We start from the raw sequence: 22900 nt of genomic DNA, 5'->3' as shown, positions 1-22900 counted from the left end.
TATTCTTCCAAATGTATATAATGTTTTATAAAGTTCTTTATTTATATTTAAAGTAAAAAGAAACGACAAAACTAATAACCATGCACGTAGCACGCAACATTCTAGCTCATTAACCATCATCCATCATTTTATCACAGCTTAGGTTAAAGCACGGACGAGAGTTTAACTTTTTGACCTCCTCCTTGGTCCTCAAGGAAAAGCTCCTGGGTGGAATGAATTATGATGTCTTGTACAATTTTCCGGTCTATCGTTGTAACTTATGATTGATAACCGTGAAGCATGAATAAACATTTATACTTTCAGCATAGGCTAATTCACGTTATTATTAAAATAACTATCATTTTTCTATACAGCAGAGCTGCATTGCAAAACATACAAACATTGACATAAGAGATGAATAAAATCTTATGACTCTTCTTACAAATCTGAGCCTGAGGCTTTTGTCATTGCTCGATGGCATACGATTTTGTTATACGACCAAATTGGTAGGGGTGTCATTGCTCAGCAGATTAGTCGTACGACCATTTTCGGTTTGCCGTTTAAATGTAAACAAACGAAGAACGAAGGTGTTTTTTATACAAGCATTCTGCTACCAAAGCAGTTTCAAGTTTATGATTGCAGCACTGATAATTATGCTTCGTATCTAAATTTTGGTGGATTGAGCGAAAAACCGTACTACAGGAATACTTGAAATCCGGTGTGATGGTAATTAGACATAAGAAACCGCTTGCCATTACAGTTACAGTTTAAATGATGCTGCAGCTAATTTTTATGAAGAAATATCATTGTTTACAAATAATCTGTTCACATTTTAATTTGTCACTTCTAAAACGTGTTTATACAAGCGAGTTCAATTTGTTGCACGACACCGTGCAACGAAACCAATTATTTTTTATTTGGTGGAACGACCAGAATTGACATTCAACCTCATCTGTCAAATCCCATACATGTCCCTTGCAACTAGTGGGATGAGTGAGTTCACAAACTTCGTTTGTAGCTAACTAACTAATCAAGCAACCACCATTTAGATTCCTTTTGGCCCCAGCCACACATGACCGAAACAGACCGAAACGAAACATCAAATTTGACAGTAAATAACGCACTGACCTGGTTGTGTTGCAAAACAATCAATAATTTTTTTTAGAGAGACGAATGTAGTCTCTAAGACTCAAAGCCTCTATAAATAAACAAAAAATAATAATAATTTTTTGAATTTTTCAAAGCGTAACAGTCAAAGAAGCATTACGAAGCGTTAAATTTGGATGTTTCGTTTCGATCTGTTTCGGTCATGTGTGGCCCCAGCCTTAAAGAAGGTTGTCAGATGGAATGAAGCCCTTTGCCGTATGGAAATGACATCCTTTAGATTACTATAGTTTTTACGTTTAAAATAAAAATAAGATTATGATTGTGTAGCCCGAGAGGCAAACAGTTTTATTAATAAACAATAACAATAAGAAACAATACCACAAAATCTTCCAACCGACTAATAGCCCGGTATAGGGTAAAGTCCAAGGTGGTAAAGTCCAACATTGGCACACTCCTTACGATGATTGTAACATGGATGGCATTAAAAACAAATGATACCAACTTAAATTTAAACTATACTAGGTTCTTGGTGGATTTGGGCTCGTTAACAACTCGGGTTCCAGCGGCCGCTCACTCCGCTTAGGTCGGGGCCACACACAATCGACCGAAGACCAGATCGAAACGAAACATCCAAGTGTAACGCTTCGTAACGCTTCTTTGACTGTTTCGCGTTGTTTCGCTGTTCTTGCGGGTTTGAGCGAAACAATCAAATCAGAACTGTAAAAAAAAAATTAGTAGTATGGCTAATAATATCCAAAAAAAATCGAAAAATAATTAATTGTTTTGCACCACAACCAGGGAAGAGCGTTATTTACTGTCAAATTTGATGTTTCGTTTCGGTTTGTTTCGGTCGTGTGTGGCCGGGGCCTTACTGACTATACTACTTGAAAGACATTAGGACATTGATTATCTCTTACAAACGGAAAAATCTTAAGACATGTTTGTCAATATTAACGGAAAATAAACTTGCATTATGAAAACCATTCTTATGACAGACAAGTTTCGTTAAGCAATTTTTTCGTTAAATCTTCAAAATCAGCCTGTCAAAGTGATGAAACCAACAAAAACAAAACCAAAAGAGTAGACAACTGTTCTAGTTGAGAAGATTTTTTGTGTTGTAGCTGATATATAGGATATCAAAATGATTTTATTCAAATCATGGAAGCGATGATAGCAATAGTGCTGATGAAAGAACGGAAGATCTTACTAAACTACATCGGCTGCTTCGTAGTATGTTCGATTGGAACTTACCGATCAAGTGTGGATTTAGTCTTGAAATTTTCGTGTAAAACCTAAGGCGTGTTTTTGGTTGTTGTTCTTTTCAGATTTAAGAATTTTCTTCTAAAAATCGAAGGAAATTTTCCTCGTTATTCAACCGAAATTTCCGCCTGTAAGGGCAATAGGTGACGGAAAACAGTTTGACAAATACGAGTCTCCGATTTTGTTGGAGAATACAAATTCTTGACAGTTTACTTGTAAGTTTGCCTTTGGTAGTTTTTTTTTTTTTTTCAACAGGCAATAGTAGTTATTTATTAGTACGTTCTTACAGGGTTTACCTGGCGCTAATGACGCTCTCGTAATTAATACTGTCATTAGGTCAACACTATCTTCATTCATCTGTACTAGCATGGGTACAGCAGGGAAAAATCTTTGTTTCACATTCACATTGATAAAAAAACAACAACGCAATTGTTTTGAATGTCCTGGCCAAGAGTACCACACATCCTTAGAATTAATCGTTCGCATCTATTATTAGGACAACAAGCTACACAATTTTAATAACCAAGAAAATTGGAAATTTAAGACGAAACAATCTTGAATGAACGTTCAGTATTTGAAAAACTCTAGTTAAACGATAAATCACAAAAAGCTGTTACAATTATTTGTTTTTGTGCATGGGTAAATGAAAACACTATAAAACATCGTAAAATGCAACTCACTTCAACATCCAGAAAGCATATCTGGTTTTGGGATAGAAAAGCAAACGAACGGCTTTGTCAACTACCATCTTATAAACTATGCCATAAGCACTGACCAATGAAACAAAAGCGTATTTTCAAGAATAACTTCCTTCATTCCCAAATCGCGAAAAAGCATTCAATTGTAATTTATTGCATGCCTTTCACCATCCCACTCAATTTTTTTCTTTACTCTCGTTTAAATGTTACATGGACACTTCCGCTTACGTGACTAAAAAAGTGCCTGCCAGGTTTAGTTTCGCGGTAAAAAAAAACCTCCCCAACGAAAAATGTACATTGCCGCACTGTTGGGTGAACCCTTTTATCATTCTGTGTGTTGAGGTTACAGGTTTACAGGACGCAAAAACGCCTCTTTTTGTCACCCACCATCCATCTCACTGTACTACCGAAGAATTGTCGAAACAGCGGTAAAATGTACTGCCTTCTGAAGAGAGAGAAAGAGGGAGAGTTCATGCTTTGTCACGTACACCTTTTCATCCATTGCACCCGCACTTTCCAACCCTAGGCAAACCGTACGCTCTCTCTCTTAGTTGGTTTCTACCGAAGGACACACCAACACAATTTCCCTTATCTCTGTGCCACCCGGTGCACGTTGGATGCGCACAAGTGTACCGGCACGTGAGCGAAATGGAAAATTGAATTTCAATTTCCCTCACCCGTACCCCACGCGCATGGTCCAACATTTCGCTCGATGGTTCGTCCTGAACAGCTAGCGATCGTGTTGGAGGTCGGAACGCCGTGGGCAATACAAACGAAGTTGTATGTTCGTTTGCGCCATCACGAGTCTTTCTTAACTGCGTTAGTTATCTATTTCCAGAACAATCAGCATGGATTCAAGGATTCGTAGGAAAGTAAGCACTTTTAGCTATTTTTACTATGAAAATATGTTATCAAACTCACATCATAACGACCCAGAATGAACGCTAAGAATCAATTATACTTATGATGCTTGCGAGCATTGAGCTTTTATTATACTTCAACACATAGCGTCGAAATAGAATGTCAGTTTTGTATGGAGCACCGTTCTTTGCTAATATGAATTTTGCAGTGTCTGAACCGCATTCTTCCTATCCCGGTCTGTTTGTAACATCATCAACACGAAGAGCAGTCTCCGGTCGTTTGGTTCTTCGACATGCTTTACAAACTAGCAGCGAACTCGCTCACGCCACCAGCATAAACATCAGACAGATCGTTACTCGTTTTGAGGATAAATAAACTCGCAAATGCAACCATACATCTCTCTGCAGATGACACGTAGCTTATCGGACCAAAATTAATGCGAGCCCAGTATGCACTGTGCACAACGAAAAACAAAACCACCCATTTTCCTTTGTCCATATCTATGACTTCCTAGGATATAGACATTAAAATTTCCACGCGATAGGGACGTGACTGGGTAATGAGTTGCACTTGCAAAATAATGTAGTGCTATTAGCATTTCTTGTTAGTAATTAAAGAACACTGGATTTGTTCAATTAAATACAATTCAAATAAGCACTCGGGTAGGTTTTGTTATAAATTAGGTGAGACCACTCTCAGGTGCGTCTGGAGAAGAAAACAGGAATGAAATTTTCGTTTCATCCTACAAAAACTTTAATACAGAAAAACAGATTTCTTCTGCGTCATCGAACGAAATAATGAAATATCTCATCTGCACGGGAGAAAACTACTCAAAATCAGCTCAACTACTCACACGATCATAATGGATAATGGTAAAACTTTTAACCTTGCCGTGATGCAATTCTGCATACGTCAACATCCAATGAGATTCGCCTCCAACTAATACTTTGTAACGGGGTAGCGGAACCATCTGGGACCGTGCCCCATGTGCGCGTCCCATTTTGTGCAAACCCATTCCATCGTGCTTCTCTTGCAGCACTGTGCGTTTATACCAACCAGCAGCTATGCTTCGGTGCTCGGAGAATGATGTGTAATTAAACTTGCAACAACCGGATCATTCTGTTCGTTCGATAGGTTCCCTCTTTTGTCGTACGTACCCGTTTATGGAAAGCCCGTGGGAAAGTAGGGTAGGTATGGTCGTGATTGTGTGTATACACGCTGGATGATTATTCCTGAATGCAAAGCCTCTTCTGGTAAAACCATCGATATTCGACATTCCGTATGACGTCCGCAATGATGGGCACATGCTGGACGACTACGGTGTCACAAGAAACGCCAAATGTAACCTACGAAAACTGTTGTGCAACAAAGGTAGCATTCAGAAACAAACTGTTATACCCTAGCAAAAGCTGTTCTACACTAACACATAGTAATGCCGAGTAAGTACAGAAACTAATGATGTGCGCTCCGGAGCGCACCCACGGTTCCGCAGCCGGCTCCGATTCAACTGCTCCGAAGCCGACTCCGGAGTCAGTTTGTTGAACGTACAGCTTTGATATCAAATATTTTCTCTCTCATGGCCTTGTTTACATTTAGCACTATCAGGAGCTTTTTGTTGATGCGCTTTATTTTGATAGATGAATTGGCTGTCGCACAGAAGAAGAAGAAGAAGAAGATAATTTATTTGGATGAAAAAAAAAACATAAAATTAATAAAATCATAAGATATATAGCAAATAATATCCAATATGAGCAGGGAAAATTCATGTTATCGTTATACTAAAATGTTTCAACCGAGTATGCCCGGGATAAGGCAAAGAATAAGGAGGAAATGCCTTAGCAATATGTGAAAATCTACTCAACACAACGATGTTGACAATACGGCACTGGACCGTAATAATCAAATGTAAATAAATAAATAAAATATACTAAAATTTTAATTAGTTATATTTGTCAAATCGATTTCATTTTACCACGGTCGCGAACAATCAATTCGGATTGACCTATGTACTTTCTGTCTATAGCGCAGTCAAAACTCATAACGCACACCTAGACAACAACCTACAGCATTTTTTTTGCTGAATCTCATGATGTTTTGCACGTTGGATAACAAAAACAAAACAAGATAGCAAATAGAAGGATCAAAATGATTTTTTTTTATGCTTAGTTGTGATTTTAACAAATATAATTTATTAAAATTTTAGTATAATAATAACATGGATTTTCGCTGCTCATATTGGATATTATTTACTATGTATCATATAATTTTACTAATTTTGGAATGTTTTTTCATCCAAATAAATTAGGAACCAGACAATTACAATCCACGCTCAATGTGCGATAACCAATTCACCTGCTCCGGCTCCGGCTCCGGCTCAGGAGCCGTTTTTCCCATCACTAGTAGACACACTCTTCCCAAATGTTTTGCAATAGATTAGACGCGGCGACCACAAATGAACCCTGGGTATCAGAAAGGCTTTTCTCATCCATGATACCTTAATGACTATTTAGAAAAAAATTAAAACAAATGGAAGCTAGTTCGACATACTTATAAACAAGAGATATTCAACCAGATTCGATTGTTGTTATAAACAACATTTTATAGCTTTTCTTGTCGAAAAGAACCAAGTGACAAGAAGGTATTAACGATTTTTAAGGTACTGTACTGACTATTTCAATCTGAAAATGAAATTTTTCTTCAAAATTGACTTTAATTAGACATGCCTCGAAACGCCTCCTTTTTGGTAAAACCTTGATACATTCATCCAACGCAAGTAAAAGTTTCAGTCTCTTGAATAGACTGGTATGGTTCATCATTGATCGTATCGTCATCTTCATCATCAATAACAACCTACGGTGGCAGCACGTCAGGAGCACTTTTCATCCAGGCATAATTATATTAACGACGAATTCAGGTCTGTATAGAAAGGTCAAGAGGCCTTAGTTTCGTAACTTTTTTGCTCCGGTTTTAACGCACGGCAAGTGGATTTAATGAAAGCGTTGAAATTCACTTGGTCAACACTTATATTTCACGAATCAATCAATTTTTTATCAATTCATATCAATTAAAATATTAATGATTCATAGTAAATGTTTTGTAGCAAAATAATCGTTATCCATGAACAAAAAAATTCTTTTAAAATGTAATACAATTGATCATTTCATTGCAAACATGCTTTCCACAAATCGATTGCTGCAACAGGAAAATAAAATGCAAAAGTGCAGAGAATTAAAAAGCAGTCACACCTCCGCCATGTTTATGCTGCTCCAAATAATCAGCAATACATCTTTTTCCTGAACGTGTACTTATACAACAAAGCTGCTGGTTGCTTATTTTGGGACGAAAACACAATAAGCTTAAGTTTGGTTCAATTCAGTCAAATATCGATTCTCGCCTTTGGTTTGACTCTAATGTGTATCCACACAACACGCGCATCCTCTGCAGAATCTTTTCCTCTTGCTCGCTTTTAAACACAATCTTTACGTTTCGAAGTATCATCAACGTTGTGACGTACCAAATGTGCTTTAGTACACCACCTTTCTTGCAGTGAGTCGCGCCTTTGGAAACAGTTTCCATCCACTAATTATGGTAATTAGTGTTTGCTTTGTCAGGCAAAATCACCTTACCGTTAGTACCCACGTATCCATTCCACATTATCATCTTGGATGGACGCTTTCCAAAATGGATGAAGGTGGGACTGAGCTGGAAAATCACATACATATTAGTGTAAATAATGCTTGCTGCTGGATTGAGCAGACGCGACTGAGAAGTTTGTGAATGCAAAAACGCTTCGTCATGGTTCTGCTTCCATTAGAGCTAATGCTTAAACATGCACGAAGCAACCGCCCATCAGTTTGAATCTAGTACTAATAAGTACTAGAACAGAATAGAATTCTTTACTAGAACACATTAAGCAGAAAAGAATAAAATTACTAAATGAAGGAAAACTAGATTTATTTTAACAATCATATGGGCGCTTCACACGCCTAATTAAAATTATTAAACCCAGCGAATATCGATATCGATCGCTAAACTTCTCTATTTCAATTACTTAAAATATCAACGGGAAACAAATATTTGCTACATTAATTAGAGTTGCAATGGACGAAAGGATTTATTTTCGCTTAAACAAAAAAAAAATCAACAAACCTTTCAAGCTTCTTATTGATAAATTTTCTTTTTTTAAACTACAAACGAAACAACAATCAACAGTACCTTCAGTCTTGCGTTCAGAGTCGATACGAAGGTCGAATCAGCTCTGTAACTAATTTGAAGAAAATTTCCATCCATACACATCCCTTCTTCAAGGTTTTTTAAACCATATCGAAAAAACTATAGGACGATATAAATGCAGAGGGAATAAAACTTCCACAACAGTTGCTCTCAAATCTTCATCCGTTTCCGGTTTGTCCTTCCAACCCATAACCAGAAACAGAAGTCTTTCCAAAGTACTGTTTCTTTTTGTCAATGAAACTGGAAAAAAAAATCTTCATGCGCAACAAGAAAACACACAAACACAGACCATCACGGGACATACACTAAGCCGTACATTCAACCAACTACAGTAAAGCTTATGCCCTCGTGGGAATTGAAAGAGTTTCTATAGTTTTCCACCTACCCACCATACCGGTTGCCTTCTGTGCAATCGAACGAACGGATATTCGGTGCAGGGTGGGGAGGGATGCCCAACAAGGCGTACATTTTACGGTCAGCTGTGTATCGGAGGGTATTTCATTTTATGTGCATATCCCATACTACCGGTAAGCGAACGCTTACAGAAAACCCGGAACCACCACCCATCGTTCTTCGCTACGGGTCACAAATTTCAGTCAAAGTGGTCAAATTGAGAATAGGAAAAATAACAAACAAACACGCCAAAATGGGAGCGCATTGAGGATGGCCAAATAAATAGAGGAATGAAAAGTACAGTGAGCTCTCTTCAAAGACGACTTGGTTCACGTCGTCACGCTTCGCAGCACTCGTAAACCTATTTGCCAATAGTTCGCCATGTTACAGAGACGCAGAGCAATCATCTAAGCTCTACCAATGGTCGCAATTGGAGCGCACACGATAAGGTATCGCAAGAAATCGCCCAATAAAATGAAGGAAGATAATACGATGTGAAGCGTTCTAACTTCAAAGCAGACGCTATCGTCTTTAAACAATATGTTGTTGGTAAGTAGATACAGGAACATGAAATTTGCATCCTATTTAATAGCTGCATTTTCATCATAAATATATTCTAATACAGGAATTTTATTTATTATTACTTGAATATAGTAAACACGATTTATATCATGATCCGTTCCAATCAAAAGCGTCAAAGAAAGATAAAAAAAAAACAATCACAAATTCTACCAGACCATCCAACACACTTCGAAAACAGTTACATTGTACTGGAAAAGTTGACGACCAATGTAACTGCATCTAGCAGCTGCTTGTCTCTGGCACAACGCGGAACGAACAACGGAACATCGCACGCGCTCAGCTGGAGTGCAAAGGGACAGAGTGCCGAACAAAAAAAGCGGCCACAGAGAGAGGGAGAAAGCAAGCATAACCTTATTTGCCCGGTTCATGGTTGGATAAACATTTAACTTGCTCGTCTTGAGATGTGGGAGTGATATTCGTATTTCCAATGGGATTAGAAGCGGATACGAAACGTAGTGAATTCTAGCTTTGCGCTGCGTTCTTCTCAATTCTGATCCTTTTCGAATGCATAGCCTGCAATTTGACATGAACCAAGTGGTGCGCCTGCAGCTACAACACGGAATGCATGAATGTATAGACAGTGCTCTCAGCGGCTAAAAGTTTCCGATTCAAACTATAGCTCTACACACACGGTAACACACATGTTAAACCAGAGAACAAGCGGAACAAATATCTTGACTTCACACAAAACCTCACCAAGCGCAGGTCAAACATTCTAGCGACCAGTAAGAAAATGTTTCATAGATGCAGCTTTTTCAGGATATACTTTTGCACACAGTCAAGTGCTTGACTTTTGTACGTCGGAGTTCAAATCTATCGTGCTATTACACTCCAAGGATCAATCGTATCTTTCAAAGTTGAAAAGTCTTGAGAAATATATCCAGGAGATTTGAAAACTCTGTAAGTAACAATACTTGCTGATTGTAGTGAAATATCTAGTCTAGTTCTTTAAGTACAAGTTGTAGCAAATCCATAATCCTGGCTTTACTGTAATTTATTTAAAAGTGTTTAAAAAGTGAATCTTTCATACAAAGGCAATATCCACATGACATTTGATACCGGTCTAGTACTATGAAGGACGGTGTCTATCCCAAAAAAAAACCCATCGAAAAAATTGATGGAAAACATTTAATTGCAGAGATGTTAAGGTACACTTACCACTTTAACCGGTGCTGCAAATAGTGGTGCTGTGGGTTCCGGTTCCCGTTCGGCCTGTAGTTGGGCACGGGCTTGTTTATCCCGTTCTCTCCGCTCCATCCTTTCATGCTCATCGTCGTGCCTATGCAAAAAAGAAAAATATAAATAAAGTAATTGAAAAATAACGACTGCAAATGAATTATATAATTTGGCTGTTAGCAAAGTCTAGTCAATTATAGAAACATAAGTATTCATTGTGTAGCATATTTGCTAAACGACTAGAGTATAATACAATACGATATCAATTCAAAACACATTTAAAAGCCAACATTTAAGACAGACTCAGCAATCGATCGCACTGCGTCCGATCGATCAGTTCAATAATGGCGACATATTTCTTGCAAGTTCTACAATTGATCGCACCGCGACACATTTAGTGCGAACGTAAAAATTTGTGTACAAAATGCAATAACAAAAAGAAAAACCAATAAGGAACATTTTTTGGTTACAAAAAACCGAGCAAAGACTATTGCAAAAATTGGGTATAAATAAAGCCGTCTAGAGAGCAGTTTAGAGAGAAGGTGCAACAAGCTAAAGCTTGCGTTCCATTCTTTCCAGAGGTTTGAATGTCGCCCTACCCAAGGTAAGGTCTCAAACCCCCAACATGTGAGAGATATTCCTTCCGAATATTCAAAGTCGCCTGGACGACTTGCTCCGCCGATGAGCACCTAAAAAAAAAGGTAGGGCCTCGATGTCTCCAACGTTCCAGTAAGGAAGATTCTCATCTAGAATCATCAGACTACCTGGACAGTCAGAAAACAGAAAGATATTGGTCCGCACAACTAGCAATCACGTTTTTCTGTTCACGTCGCGATTATAAGACCGAGATTTTTCTTCCCCGGAGAAGTCGGAGAATTTGTGGTGTGGTTCCTGCCTATTGAATGAAATATCGAATCGAATTAACAGCAATGAATACCAATATAGAAAGCAATAATACTGCAATAAATTCCAATTTCTATAAAAAGCACAAACAAGCCTCTAACAAATACAAAAACAAGTCCTACATGGTGGTTCAATAAGTTCGAATACAACTTTTCATCGATTTGTAGTTGTGCACTCTGTGTATGCTGAGTATTAATATTTTTATCAGCTTTTGTACCATGTATAGGCTAACCGTTGCATGTGGTGTCGACTGTCACTTAGTGTGTAAACACTGCGCACGATGAAAGAGTACCGCGATCATTTAGTAAAATTATTTGTGGGAAGTAAGCAACCCGGCGACATATTCCAGTGGTTGAAATCTCACGTGGTGAAGCGGAATTAATAATACCATCCGTCGGTACCGGGAGATGGGCTCGACCAAAGACCGTACAAGATCCGGGCGGCCGCGTTCGGTGAGGATACCAGCAGTCATCAAAGTGTTGAGGTAGCGGATCAGTCGAAAAATGACCCGTTCGATCCGGAAGACTGATGCTGACCTGAATGTGTCAATCGGGACGACTTACAATATTATGACGAAGGACCTAGGGTACAAGGCGAACATGGAGTAACGGAAGCTGTAAAGAAGAAGAGGCTGGACAGATGCAAATTGATATTCTCGCGGCACGCAGGTCCGGAGTTTGTGTTTTTCTATGAGAAAATCTTCGTTTTGGGACAGCCGCACAATGTTCAAAATGATCGACTGTGGGCGCCGACATTGACCAGCATCCCCCCCGTCCCAAATAAACATCCTACGGTTCCAGAATGCCGCGTCGGTCATGGTTTGGGGGGCCGTATCCAGGCGTGGGAAGCTCCTACTGGTTTTTATTGAGAAAAACGTCAAAATTAACGCCGTGTACTACAAAACCAAGGTTCTGGAGAAGGTTGTGGCTCTCCAGAATAAGGTGTCATGGCCACCCTATTCCCCGGATCTCAATCCCCTTGATTACTATATATGATCATACATGCTGGCCAAGAAAAGCGAGTGTAAAGTGAACACAGTCGACCAATTCAAGAACGTTATTTCCAAGATCTGGGACGAAATGCCGATGGAACAGGTGGGTGTCGCATGCGATTCGTTTGAGAAACGTCTCAAGCTCGTGATAAAATACAAAGGGAGGTTCGATCGATTTCATACGAATATCAATACAACTAAGCGTACAGATGTTCTAGCTTTGCTACATCTTTAATGCTCTCTAGTCAATCTCTCATAGCAAACTTTTTTCTTTGCGGAGAACTGAAGACACACGAACCATGATCCATGCAAGATATTTGGTGGCATTATATTTCTGTCAAAAGTCGGAACGACTTGTTGGCAGGAGCCCGTCTAGAGATGCTAGACTTATGCCTCGCCAGGCAAGTGCTTGCCAGCAAACCATTTGGCTAGATCAATAGCAGTTGAAGAAGCCAAACATTTGTGGAATTTATAACAGTTACAATAACTGTAGTTCGCACTCGTGGTCTCACCACCCTTTTCAAAACAAAATTTCAATCAGAATCATAGTGGTTGGTCCTTTGCACTTTCCAAACCATTTAATTGTTCAAATCGATGCTCATAAATCTAGAGTTTTGGCTAGATCAATGCTGTTTTGAGGATTATTCATTTATATTTGAATATGACGGCTGTCCACCGTATTGCCATTGTTTTTTTAAATATTAGATGAATACAATTTTCCCAATATTTCAGCTATTCCAACAGCCGGTTGAAACTGTAGCTAATTTATTTATCATTTCTGTTGGTCTTGCTCACAACTGACCTATCTTTCTGGTTTCTGGCAAATGTATCCCACCAGATGTCATTGAACTCAATTTATATCATATCGGTAAGGGAAAATGAAGCAAACGTGCCATTCGTTTCCAACCAACATTAATTAATTATTCAGCATTTCAAAAAGTATTTCGAAAAAAAACTCAGAAAATTTGCATTGTTCTCATTCGCTCTACTCAACCGACGCACCCATGTACAATGGGCTAACAAATTATCCATAACACACATACAAAGTTCACTGCGTCACACATACAATAAAGCACCGTGTACCAGCATGGCACTATCGTTGGTATGATGCATACTTGATGATCTCTTCCGTACCATACATTCAACGACGAGGAAAAGTCGTCGTCGTTGTTCGAAAATTTTGCTATAAAAAAGGACACTAGCATCATCCTGCAACAAAAACTGTACGAAGAAAAAATACCCAGCACACACATTTTTTTATCGTTCGCATGGTGGCTGTATATGATCTAACCAGGCATGGTAACATTCGGAGCAAAAAGAATAACATTACCGCCGGTAGTAGCTCGAATACCATGCGACATGATTGCTTAAAATTTCTCCATCTCTGTTCAGCTTCTCTTCGTTACTCTTTCACGTTTATGTACAGAACGTAAATTTCAACCGATTGTGTCTGCTCTCGTATGGTCTTGTTTCGAAAGTTATACACATGCCAAGGTGCCAAGGACGTTTAAAATGGATTCCATTTGCATCCCACAAGATGCAGCATTTGCAAGAAAATTGATATTAACCGTTGCTATCCATATGTGTTGAAACTTGGATCAGGGATAGTATTTCTGCTGAATTTTTGTACAGACTAAAGATTGATAATTATGGCCAGTATTTCCCATCCCATTGGCATTTTCTTTTCCAATTTGATTAGTCAATATCTGATGAGTTCAATTCACATACCGTAAAAAAATAAATAACTAACAATATGTTTGCCTTAATTAAAAGACAAACGAGTAACGAAACAAAGAAAATAAATAATTAAACAACAACAGGTCTAGTGAAAATTAAACAAAACAAAAATTTAAAAAAAGCTTCAACTTCCCACTTAAACTCACTTACACCTAATGTGGTTGAAAATGTGTTGATTTTTAAAAAATTTAAACAACAATTATTGATAGATAACCGCGGTGGTGTTTACAAACCCCTGTTTAACCACTTTCCCACAAACATGTGGTTGATTATTTTGATCTCCATATGTAGCAAACTTGAAGTTGCTGATACATATGAAGGAATTTGTACTTGGGACATCATATATTCTAAGCGACATGTCCCACAAACCACAGAAATGTATTCGTTCGCCATTAACAACAACCATACGCGAATGAAAGGTACAGCAACTGCCGACACTTACAGATATGCGTAAACACAGCTCGTAAAGCAGACCAGACGCTAATTTTGTTAGATTATGTTATCACAAAGTTAACCAACCTCACCCACCACAACATGCCATTGGCAAGGGTATATGAAAGTGTGTAAATATGTAAATGCGTGTATGGGAATATGTCTCGAATGGCAAACCAACACTTGTAGGACCATGTCACTAAGCAACTTATTCGTTTTGCAAATCACGGGAGCAGCTCATAATAACGAGTCTAGTACGCTATGCTTAATTCAAAGACCAGACAAGCTTGGAATGTGTAAATATGGAACGATAGACGTATGGTACACCTTCATGTAACAAACATACAGCTTCCTGGTTAATAACTTGTGGTTGTCTATCTCATCGCGCATAAGAAGCCACTGAACTTTGACGAGATGCTAAGTAGATATCGAAAACTATATCATTACAAATGTAGGAAAGTTTCATTAATCAGGACATTATCTTACTTTTTATTGAGTTGCATAAGGCCAGGTCGTTCCTTGTTAATAAAAACAAGAAATGTATTTAACCCTTGAACAAGCAAATCAACGGCAAACGTAATATAAAATAAGATTACTATATTGGGTTTTGCTAATGTTTCTCTTTCGTTGGATTGAATAAATCCCTGTTTTTAGATTAAATTAGATGTAAACCTGCAGCAATTAATGATAGAGCTTAGTATACCAACTTAGCTGCACCAGGACCGGGAAGCCCCGTTGGTGCAGGCGACAGCGGCGCCTGTCTTCAGACGGCAGGACCGGGGTTCGAATCCCATCCGGGACCGTTTCCCGTGGTGAGGACTTACTACCCAACTAAATGATATCAACAAGTTTAAGTAAGTTTTTTCCAAGACTGGGGTGACCTAGTAGGTCACGCCGAGAAGAAGAATAAGAAGAAGAATGCTATGTTCAATTAATAATACTTACTATCGCTCTTCTAATTACCATATGCTAAATGATCACACTAGTTTATCACCCAATTGCACAAATAAAAAGATCTGTAGCACAAACGATAACGCATTTTATTACGAAAATAGCCTCCCGCTCTTTTGGTTCCGATTCCGATGATACGAAATCGATTAAAACCATCTGCAGCATGCACAATCTCACAGCATTTAACATTAATAGTTCCACATAAAACAGTCATATACGGTTAAAAATATTGCAACACTAGATGAAACTGTAAAAATGGTGCCACCACAATCAAATTATTCCAGTAATCGACTCACTGTAAACACCCACAATGTACAGATGGATGGTGGCATTCAACGAGCAATCGGTTTGCTTATATAGAAAAATCTTGTTCAAAAATTTAACCGCGGAAGTCGGTTTTATTTCACGAAAGCAACATTTAATATTTTATATTTTATTGCAAAAAAATAACAGGCGGCACAAACAAAACACTGCGTAACCTGTTCGCCAGGTACACCGGAAGTTGCTAGTAGGAACGTAGTCTTACCGCACAACTAAATCTATTTCCGACACACAATTTCACCGAACACTAACCATTGTGGCATATGTCACGCACCATACATAGAACTGCTAGCAAATCAATAAAACAAAATTCAAAATAAGGTACTGTTCATATAGAATTCGGTCACTCTATCTTATGTACAGTAAAGCCCCCAGTCGTACTATATGGAATTTTTGGACAACTATGAGTAGATATTGGAGAACTCTTCCCTCTTATGGAGTGGTTTTGGCACAATCGTGCTTGTTTCAGTTATTATTAATAAACAAACAATTAATTGTGCACACCCACTTAGAAAATTCAACTTGCTTCGGGAGAAAAATAGGAAAATTCCTTAAAAACGCGTCTTCTACATTTGAATATGTTTTGAAACGGATTCGGAAGCGTCAAAGCATCAATAGATAGGTACATCAAAATCCTCTTTCAACAGTCAGGATCCTCAGTTGAGCTGGAAGATGTTGGGAGCGTTACAGGCTAACCTTAGACTTTCGGATGGGAATTTTTCCAAAAAAAAAAAACAAAGTATGGTGCAGCATAAGTACCGTCAGAAGAATCGGATTGAGTGCAGACTACCGCTCTTTTCGTGCCTCGATGCAACCAAACAGAACTCTGAACTCTCATAATTACATCGCCAAACCATGTGCTCCAAAAATTGTGTGACTCGTTTCTAACGAGCTACGCGGGTTGCCACAGCACGGGGCGATGTTCCCAACAAATATAAGTTCGCTTTTGCTGACCAATTTGCCCGCAATCTCATGGTATGGCAAGCCATCAGCAGCTGTGGGCACAAAATACGAGTTTTTATAACCAAATCAATCTATGAACATGACAGTTTATGACGATCAGTGGCTGGAAAAGTGTGTTTTGCTTTTTATTAAAGCTCGTAAAGGCCCAATTGAGCTCTGGCCAGATTTGTCAACTGCCCAACACGCACACTATTGGAAAAAAACAGATACTGAAGCTGCTTAAATTCATCCGTACATAAACAAATATATTTTTTCTTGAGTTTTGTGATAAAACAACAATAAAAAACCTTTCGTTTAATGTAGAAATTATATTTCTACTTTAAAAATTTCTCGTTTTACAGCCAGTGATGATTGACCGAATTCTTAAATGGATGACACTTTCATCTTCGCTTCACCTACTCTATTGTTGAAACTATTTCACTCAATTTAAAAATGTTTTATATAAATTGGGATCCAAATATTTGTTAAAACTTTTAAAGGTTTTTTTAAAAAAAACTGTGTAACATGCGTATGAAACAAACAGAAGCAGAAACTCTCTCGTGTAACGTGAGATCCACACGATTTCCCATATGTCGTTTCCTCTTCTCTACCCTCTCCATTTCATAGAGTTTGCGTTTATTGTATCATCCGTTACGATAACAACATTATGTTTTCCTAAACCATAACCTGTGTGTATCTTTGTTTCCGGTGCACTTCCTATCCACAATTCACCGCTAATAACATTAAGCCGCCGCGGGTCAGTTATGTTTTGGTGACAGCTAGTTAACCCAATAAACAAACTACGCAGCCGTACGCAGAGCAGTGATACTTGCTGCTGATTTAGCGAATTGCCAAGGTTGGAAAATTCCATTACTCTCTATAGTTATGGAGGGATTTTGAGTTATGTCAGGATTTGTGACTAATTTCTGTGAAGTTTCACACATGATTAATGGTGTTGTTGGACGTTATTCAAAGCAATATACAATACAAGCAATGAAACAGTAAAATGTTACTTCCATAGTTTAGAGTACATGTTATTAAAGGTATTTTCAAAAATAGTTAAAGTATAATACAAACAAATTTAGCTGTAACATTGGCAAAGGTGTAAAGGCATCCATTCGCTTCGCATGTAGTACAAACCGAACGTATACTTGCTTCCGCGCTCAAGCTACCCGGAAAAGCCAAACGAAAGAAATAACATAAATAGCGTGCGTAAGAACCACTGATTTAATCGGGGGTTCAAATACGAACCCACCTTTTCCTCTGCGGAATACCTTTTGCCACACGGACTCTTGCAGTAAAAATCTACATACAACACCAACCCCATCACCATATACCACACAAACGAGGACACTTGCAACTTCGTCGGGTTTGGTATGGTTTCAATGGTCGATCCGACGCAAATGCTCGAAACGGTGCCAGGGAAGCATCAAGCACTAGCTTTTCACTGGTGGTGGATAAATATGATGGTTTATGATTTGATTACCACGTGGCTTATCAGGTGCGTGCATCTACCGTTTTTCTCCATACGTTTGTGTTTTCTCCTGCACAAAGCGGAATCATTTTTATGGAGTTTTCGCTATTTCGAGGAGCACCGAATGACATCGGTAAAAGTATGTACACAAATCTCTTTTTTCTTTTCTTGGTTATAAACTGAAGTGTTCAGAGTAGCAAAAGGATGAGCAGAATTTTCTTTAGGTTTGATATGAAAACACGCAAGAATTTGTGTATCAAAACTGCCATCCTAGTTAGCAATAAGCAAAGAAATCTGCTATACGTTCCTTTGTCATGAGAGAGAGACTGTTATTAAACTAAAACAAACACATGAATCTGGAAGACTTCAGAATAAATGACACATCAATATGATATCAACAAAGTTAAATAATGGCTTGGTTTTATCCAACCTCAATTTAAAGTATTTTTTGTTGCTTGTACAAAACAAAAAACAAACAAACCTCTGTTTCTCATTTTAACCTTGGTCACAAGACACAATTTACAGACAAACCGTCGCCTTAGAAAGTCCATGCGCACGATGTGCGCTGTTGCTGAATTCTGAGCCTCTGTTTGGCTCGCTTGCAAATAACATACGAAAACGAGGACCGCCCCGGTTTAAAGTGCTTCAAAATTGTCGCTGCAAAATGTTCCACAACCTTCGTGACAACCTTCACCTGCTCCGCTTAAATTCCATCAACACACCATTTAACACCACCATACCCCAGGAATATGCCCTTCCCTCTGCAGACTGGACTGTAACTTGTTACCCTTACTTAATCTCCCGTCGACGAGATTTCTCCGCTTTCGGAAACTCGACGGAACCGGCATCGAACGAAACGAAGGGAAAAAAAAAGTTATAACATTTCAGCTACGTCTACGCATCAGCACGATGTGTAAGAAAAAGAAAACGACCAAAATTGTTTCACACTCATACACATCCATACCACCACCTTCACAGTAACTAGCTTCGCTTGCCGTGTAACAACTTTCACCTGTCCGGTGGTTCCAATTCCGGTGCGCGATTGCCACCGGTCCAGGGTGTTGATATAAATTAGATCCGGGTTGTGGAAGACTACAAATTGGGACAACGATGACTACGAATGAATGTTTGTCACGGTTTTGTTGTTGGTTAGTCTTTAACATTTTTGAGCCAGACGGTCGCGTAATTTCGTCGCACAAATATCTTCATTATATTTTATAACCTCAAATTACGGATTCTCATTTCGGAAACAACTACTCTTTTCCCCTGTCATACGACGTATGACACACTGCGAGAGAGGTGTGGTTAATTAAATTCTGTTAAATATTTTCGATCACCAATGCCCCACACATACATAATTTATGTGTATGACCAGTCGAAAATAGCTACGCGACAAGAAAAAACCTCACTTTCCAGTGCGTGTTCGTCTTTCCAGGAGAACACTGGATGGCCCTGCCAAGTATAGATTCAGGTTAATCATCACATGTTCCCACCTCCGGGGGAAAACTTACACATTGAAATAAAAAGAGAAATAAAATCAACTTGAAATGGTGGAAACATTTTAGTGTGCACACATCCGGAGAACTTTTTTGCCATCGCAGCGGAGATCGTTTGGAGCATTCGTAATGCAACTTTAGGACGGATACTACTGATTCACCTTCTGGTTTCACTTATTTCCTTCCTGTGCTAAGGGAATGTGCTGGCACTTAATTAATTGACATGTTACCATCATCCAAATATCAAACATCTTTGCCATCCGGTTAGTTTCATGCAATATTTTTATTCTTACTTTAGCCTATCTAGTACGCGTTTGTCACTCATCAACACGAAAAGGGTGCCCCCGAAAGTATAAGCACGATTTTTAAATGACGTTTCTAATAAACAGATGACGTTAAACAAGCTGATTCTTGATATGGTTGATTGTTTACATCCAAAACTACTACGCTAGTGCATTGAAACTATTTTGTTTAATAGCGTCTGTTAAAATGCGAGGCATTTCCGTCGAAAAGCGCAAAAGCATTGTGCACAATTGGTGCTCGACTCCGCCACTTCCACGCGAGAGGACACGACGAACATTCCAAATGATCTTCGCTGGAGGACAGTTCCCAGCATATTTGTAAATAAGTTTGGCCATCCAAATCCTCAACAGTACCAGACAGACGGATCCTCTTCGGAGGCAGGCACGGGCTTCGGTGTTTTTAACACAAGCACCGAAGCTTTCCTCAAGCTTAGACAGCCATGCTCTCTATATGTTATGTAGCTGAGCTGGCTGCTATTTTTTAGCGCTATCGAAGCACTGAAATCCGTCGAGACATTAAAGAGCTCTGATTACTTTATACAAAAAATACTGAATATTCTAAACGCTTTGTTCAATAAAGTACTCCGAATATCGCTTATATGGTAGCCTGCTCATTGCGGGATCCCCGGTATGAATCCGGTACATCCCCGGATCCCCAGAGTATGTGGGATGAGGACGAACTCGGGAGGTTCCTGCACTCCATTTCACCACAGGTTTCCCTGCGTCCCTGGTTTCACGGGCTCCCGATAGATCGTGCGTTTATTCGCATGATGTCGAGACTTATGGCGAACCATTATGCGATGAATGCACATCTTCAACGTACAGGTAGCGCCGACTCCAAGGTTTGCAGCTATAGCAACGGATACCCCGACATTGACCACATCCTCTGGTCATGTGTGGAGTTTGATGCGGCTAGACCCAGACTCTAAGCAGCCGTTCGGGCATCTGGAAGATCTCCGGCGGTAACGATGCGCGATATTCTAGGACAGGTGCCCCTAGGTGCGTTCTGCCAATCCAAAGAGGCGCCAACCCCTTAGCAGACATAGCGAGGACAACTTTAGAACCATACCTGGCAGTAACAACATCCACAACCAAGCTCACCCGGGATAAGGTGCACTTGAATTGGGGGATAAGGAAATGTCTACCCTCAAAATAGGATATAAGTTTCATGAATTGTTAAAGTAGATATAAGATTACATTTTAAGGAGTACGGCCTGGCCGTAATTAAGAAAAAAAAATGGTGCTCGACTCCTAACATTTCGCTAAGTCAATTAGCGAAATAGGAAGATTTGGAGTACCGGTGCCGTACGAACCCCGCCATTCAAAAGTTTCGGGAGGAGTCTAGCTTCGAGGATGTAACCGAAATCCTGGTCCTGCCGATCCAAAGTTGGACCGGGAAATAGCAAAAGCGTTCAAACAAAGGAAGGAAAGTTCCATTCACGATCGCGGCTCAAACACTGGGCACATCAAAAAGTATCATCCAACGTGCCAAGGCAAGATTGAGTTTGAAAACGTTTAAAAAGCAAAAAAGAAACCAAAACGGAGTACAAAGCAGACCGCATGCGCTCGGAAGCTGTACGACAAGCTGCTGTGTCGCCAACCCTCATGTATCGTGATGGACGATGAATCGTATGTACATTTTGATTACAAAACTCTTCCGAGTGGTCAGTACTACACCGTGCCTGAAAGCCAGTATGTCGAAGAATCCAACAAATCTATAATTCTCGAAAAAATCGGAAAAGTGGCAAGGTGTGGCAACCGCATTTGCGAATGCGGGATGATATCCGAACCGTTAGTGGCCCATGATACGAAAACATGCTGGTGCAGTGTTGGCCGGATTTGTCCTCTGTTCACTATGCCAAAGACTCGATCGCATGTTATGACGAACATGAGGCTACGGGGTACGTGCCGAAAGAAATGAATCCCCCAAACTGCCCTGAAGCCAGACCTTGAAACTTAAGCAAACATTTGAAAGCTTCGGAGAACATCGACAGTCTTCAAAAAGGCTGGAAGAAAGTGTCGAAAATCGTTCGGAACAAGTCTGTGCTGAACCTGGTTGGGAGGTCAGATAATTTTTTTTGAGAAATAGTCCAAAACACACCACAAACCTTTATTTTATGTCTGATTTTTTAATCGTGCTTATACTTTCGGGGGCACCCTTTATTCAAAATTGACGCAAGTGTGAAGATTGACGGTGTCAGTCTTCACACGACAGGACAAGGATTATAAACCCATCTGAACCGTTCCCCTATAGTGAGAACTGACTATCCAACTAAGCTATATCATCAAGTCTAGAAGGCTTTTAGATGGCCAGCGTGACTTAGTACATCGTTAAGCCAAAGAAGACACATGACACAGGCCATTAATTTATTCGACAAATGAAAATCTCTTAAATGCAAAAAAATCTCTCACGAAATGTTCCTAAATGTGTTGCATGTCTAGCGCCAGAAAAGTATAAATACCAGCAGCGTACATGAAAACACGTCACACTTCAACCATTCGAATCAATTTTCACACTTGTGTGAGTAACTCTCGGACGACAATGACGGTCAAGCCGTCGAGCTAACCTAGATTAATCGGCGACACTTTTGACGCTCTCGCGCGCGTTCACAATGAAAACAACCTCCATTTCCAACCTTATCACCTACATACACACCAAACGGGCACTCCTCTGCTTGCTTCTTTCACTCCGTTTGAGACAATACGGACCCAAACCCTTGAAACACACGATAAATGTTTCACGCAGCGTTCATTGTGTTGTAGCTAGATATTACTCGCCAATCGCTAAACGGGATCGGCATCAACTCGGTCCCATTAAATTGACTAAAATCGCAAATTGCTGTTGCCTATGATGACGCTACCTTCCTTTTTATTATGTTAGCGTATGTCTGTGTGTGCTTTCGGTCGGCGCCAACCGTTCGCAACCGAGCTCGTAGCGATTGGAGCACAGTGTTGTGGTTTACGGAAGTATGATTTGGTTTAGTGTTTGTGTGAAGATTAGTTTGAGGAAATGTCCTTGTAACAAATGCGACATTTTTTCAAGACATAAACCATTCAATTGC

General features: G+C 39.4%; 3 protein-coding genes across 4 annotated transcripts in view; all 3 read right to left on the bottom strand.

Annotated features, from left to right (window-relative positions):
- Window positions 1–22900, bottom strand: part of LOC126565725 (guanine nucleotide-binding protein subunit gamma-e) — a 377807-nt gene that overhangs the window by 106349 nt on the left and 248558 nt on the right. The window lies entirely within an intron of this gene.
- LOC126564633 (ankyrin repeat domain-containing protein 13C) overlaps window positions 1–22900 on the bottom strand; it is a 250773-nt gene that overhangs the window by 196751 nt on the left and 31122 nt on the right. The window lies entirely within an intron of this gene.
- The window catches only part of LOC126565771 (AF4/FMR2 family member lilli), a 54065-nt gene that overhangs the window by 27593 nt on the left and 3572 nt on the right, over window positions 1–22900 (bottom strand). Inside the window, exon 2 of the mRNA XM_050222979.1 lies at window positions 10272–10392. Within this exon, the coding sequence (XP_050078936.1) occupies window positions 10272–10392 (121 nt within the window). The remainder of the gene's footprint in view (window positions 1–10271; window positions 10393–22900) is intronic.

This window comes from Anopheles maculipalpis, chromosome 3RL (genome assembly GCF_943734695.1).
Source record: "Anopheles maculipalpis chromosome 3RL, idAnoMacuDA_375_x, whole genome shotgun sequence".
Classification (NCBI taxonomy): domain Eukaryota; kingdom Metazoa; phylum Arthropoda; class Insecta; order Diptera; family Culicidae; genus Anopheles; species Anopheles maculipalpis.
The sequence above is the reverse complement of the archived record's forward strand: the minus strand, read 5'-3'. Positions and strand labels throughout refer to the sequence as shown.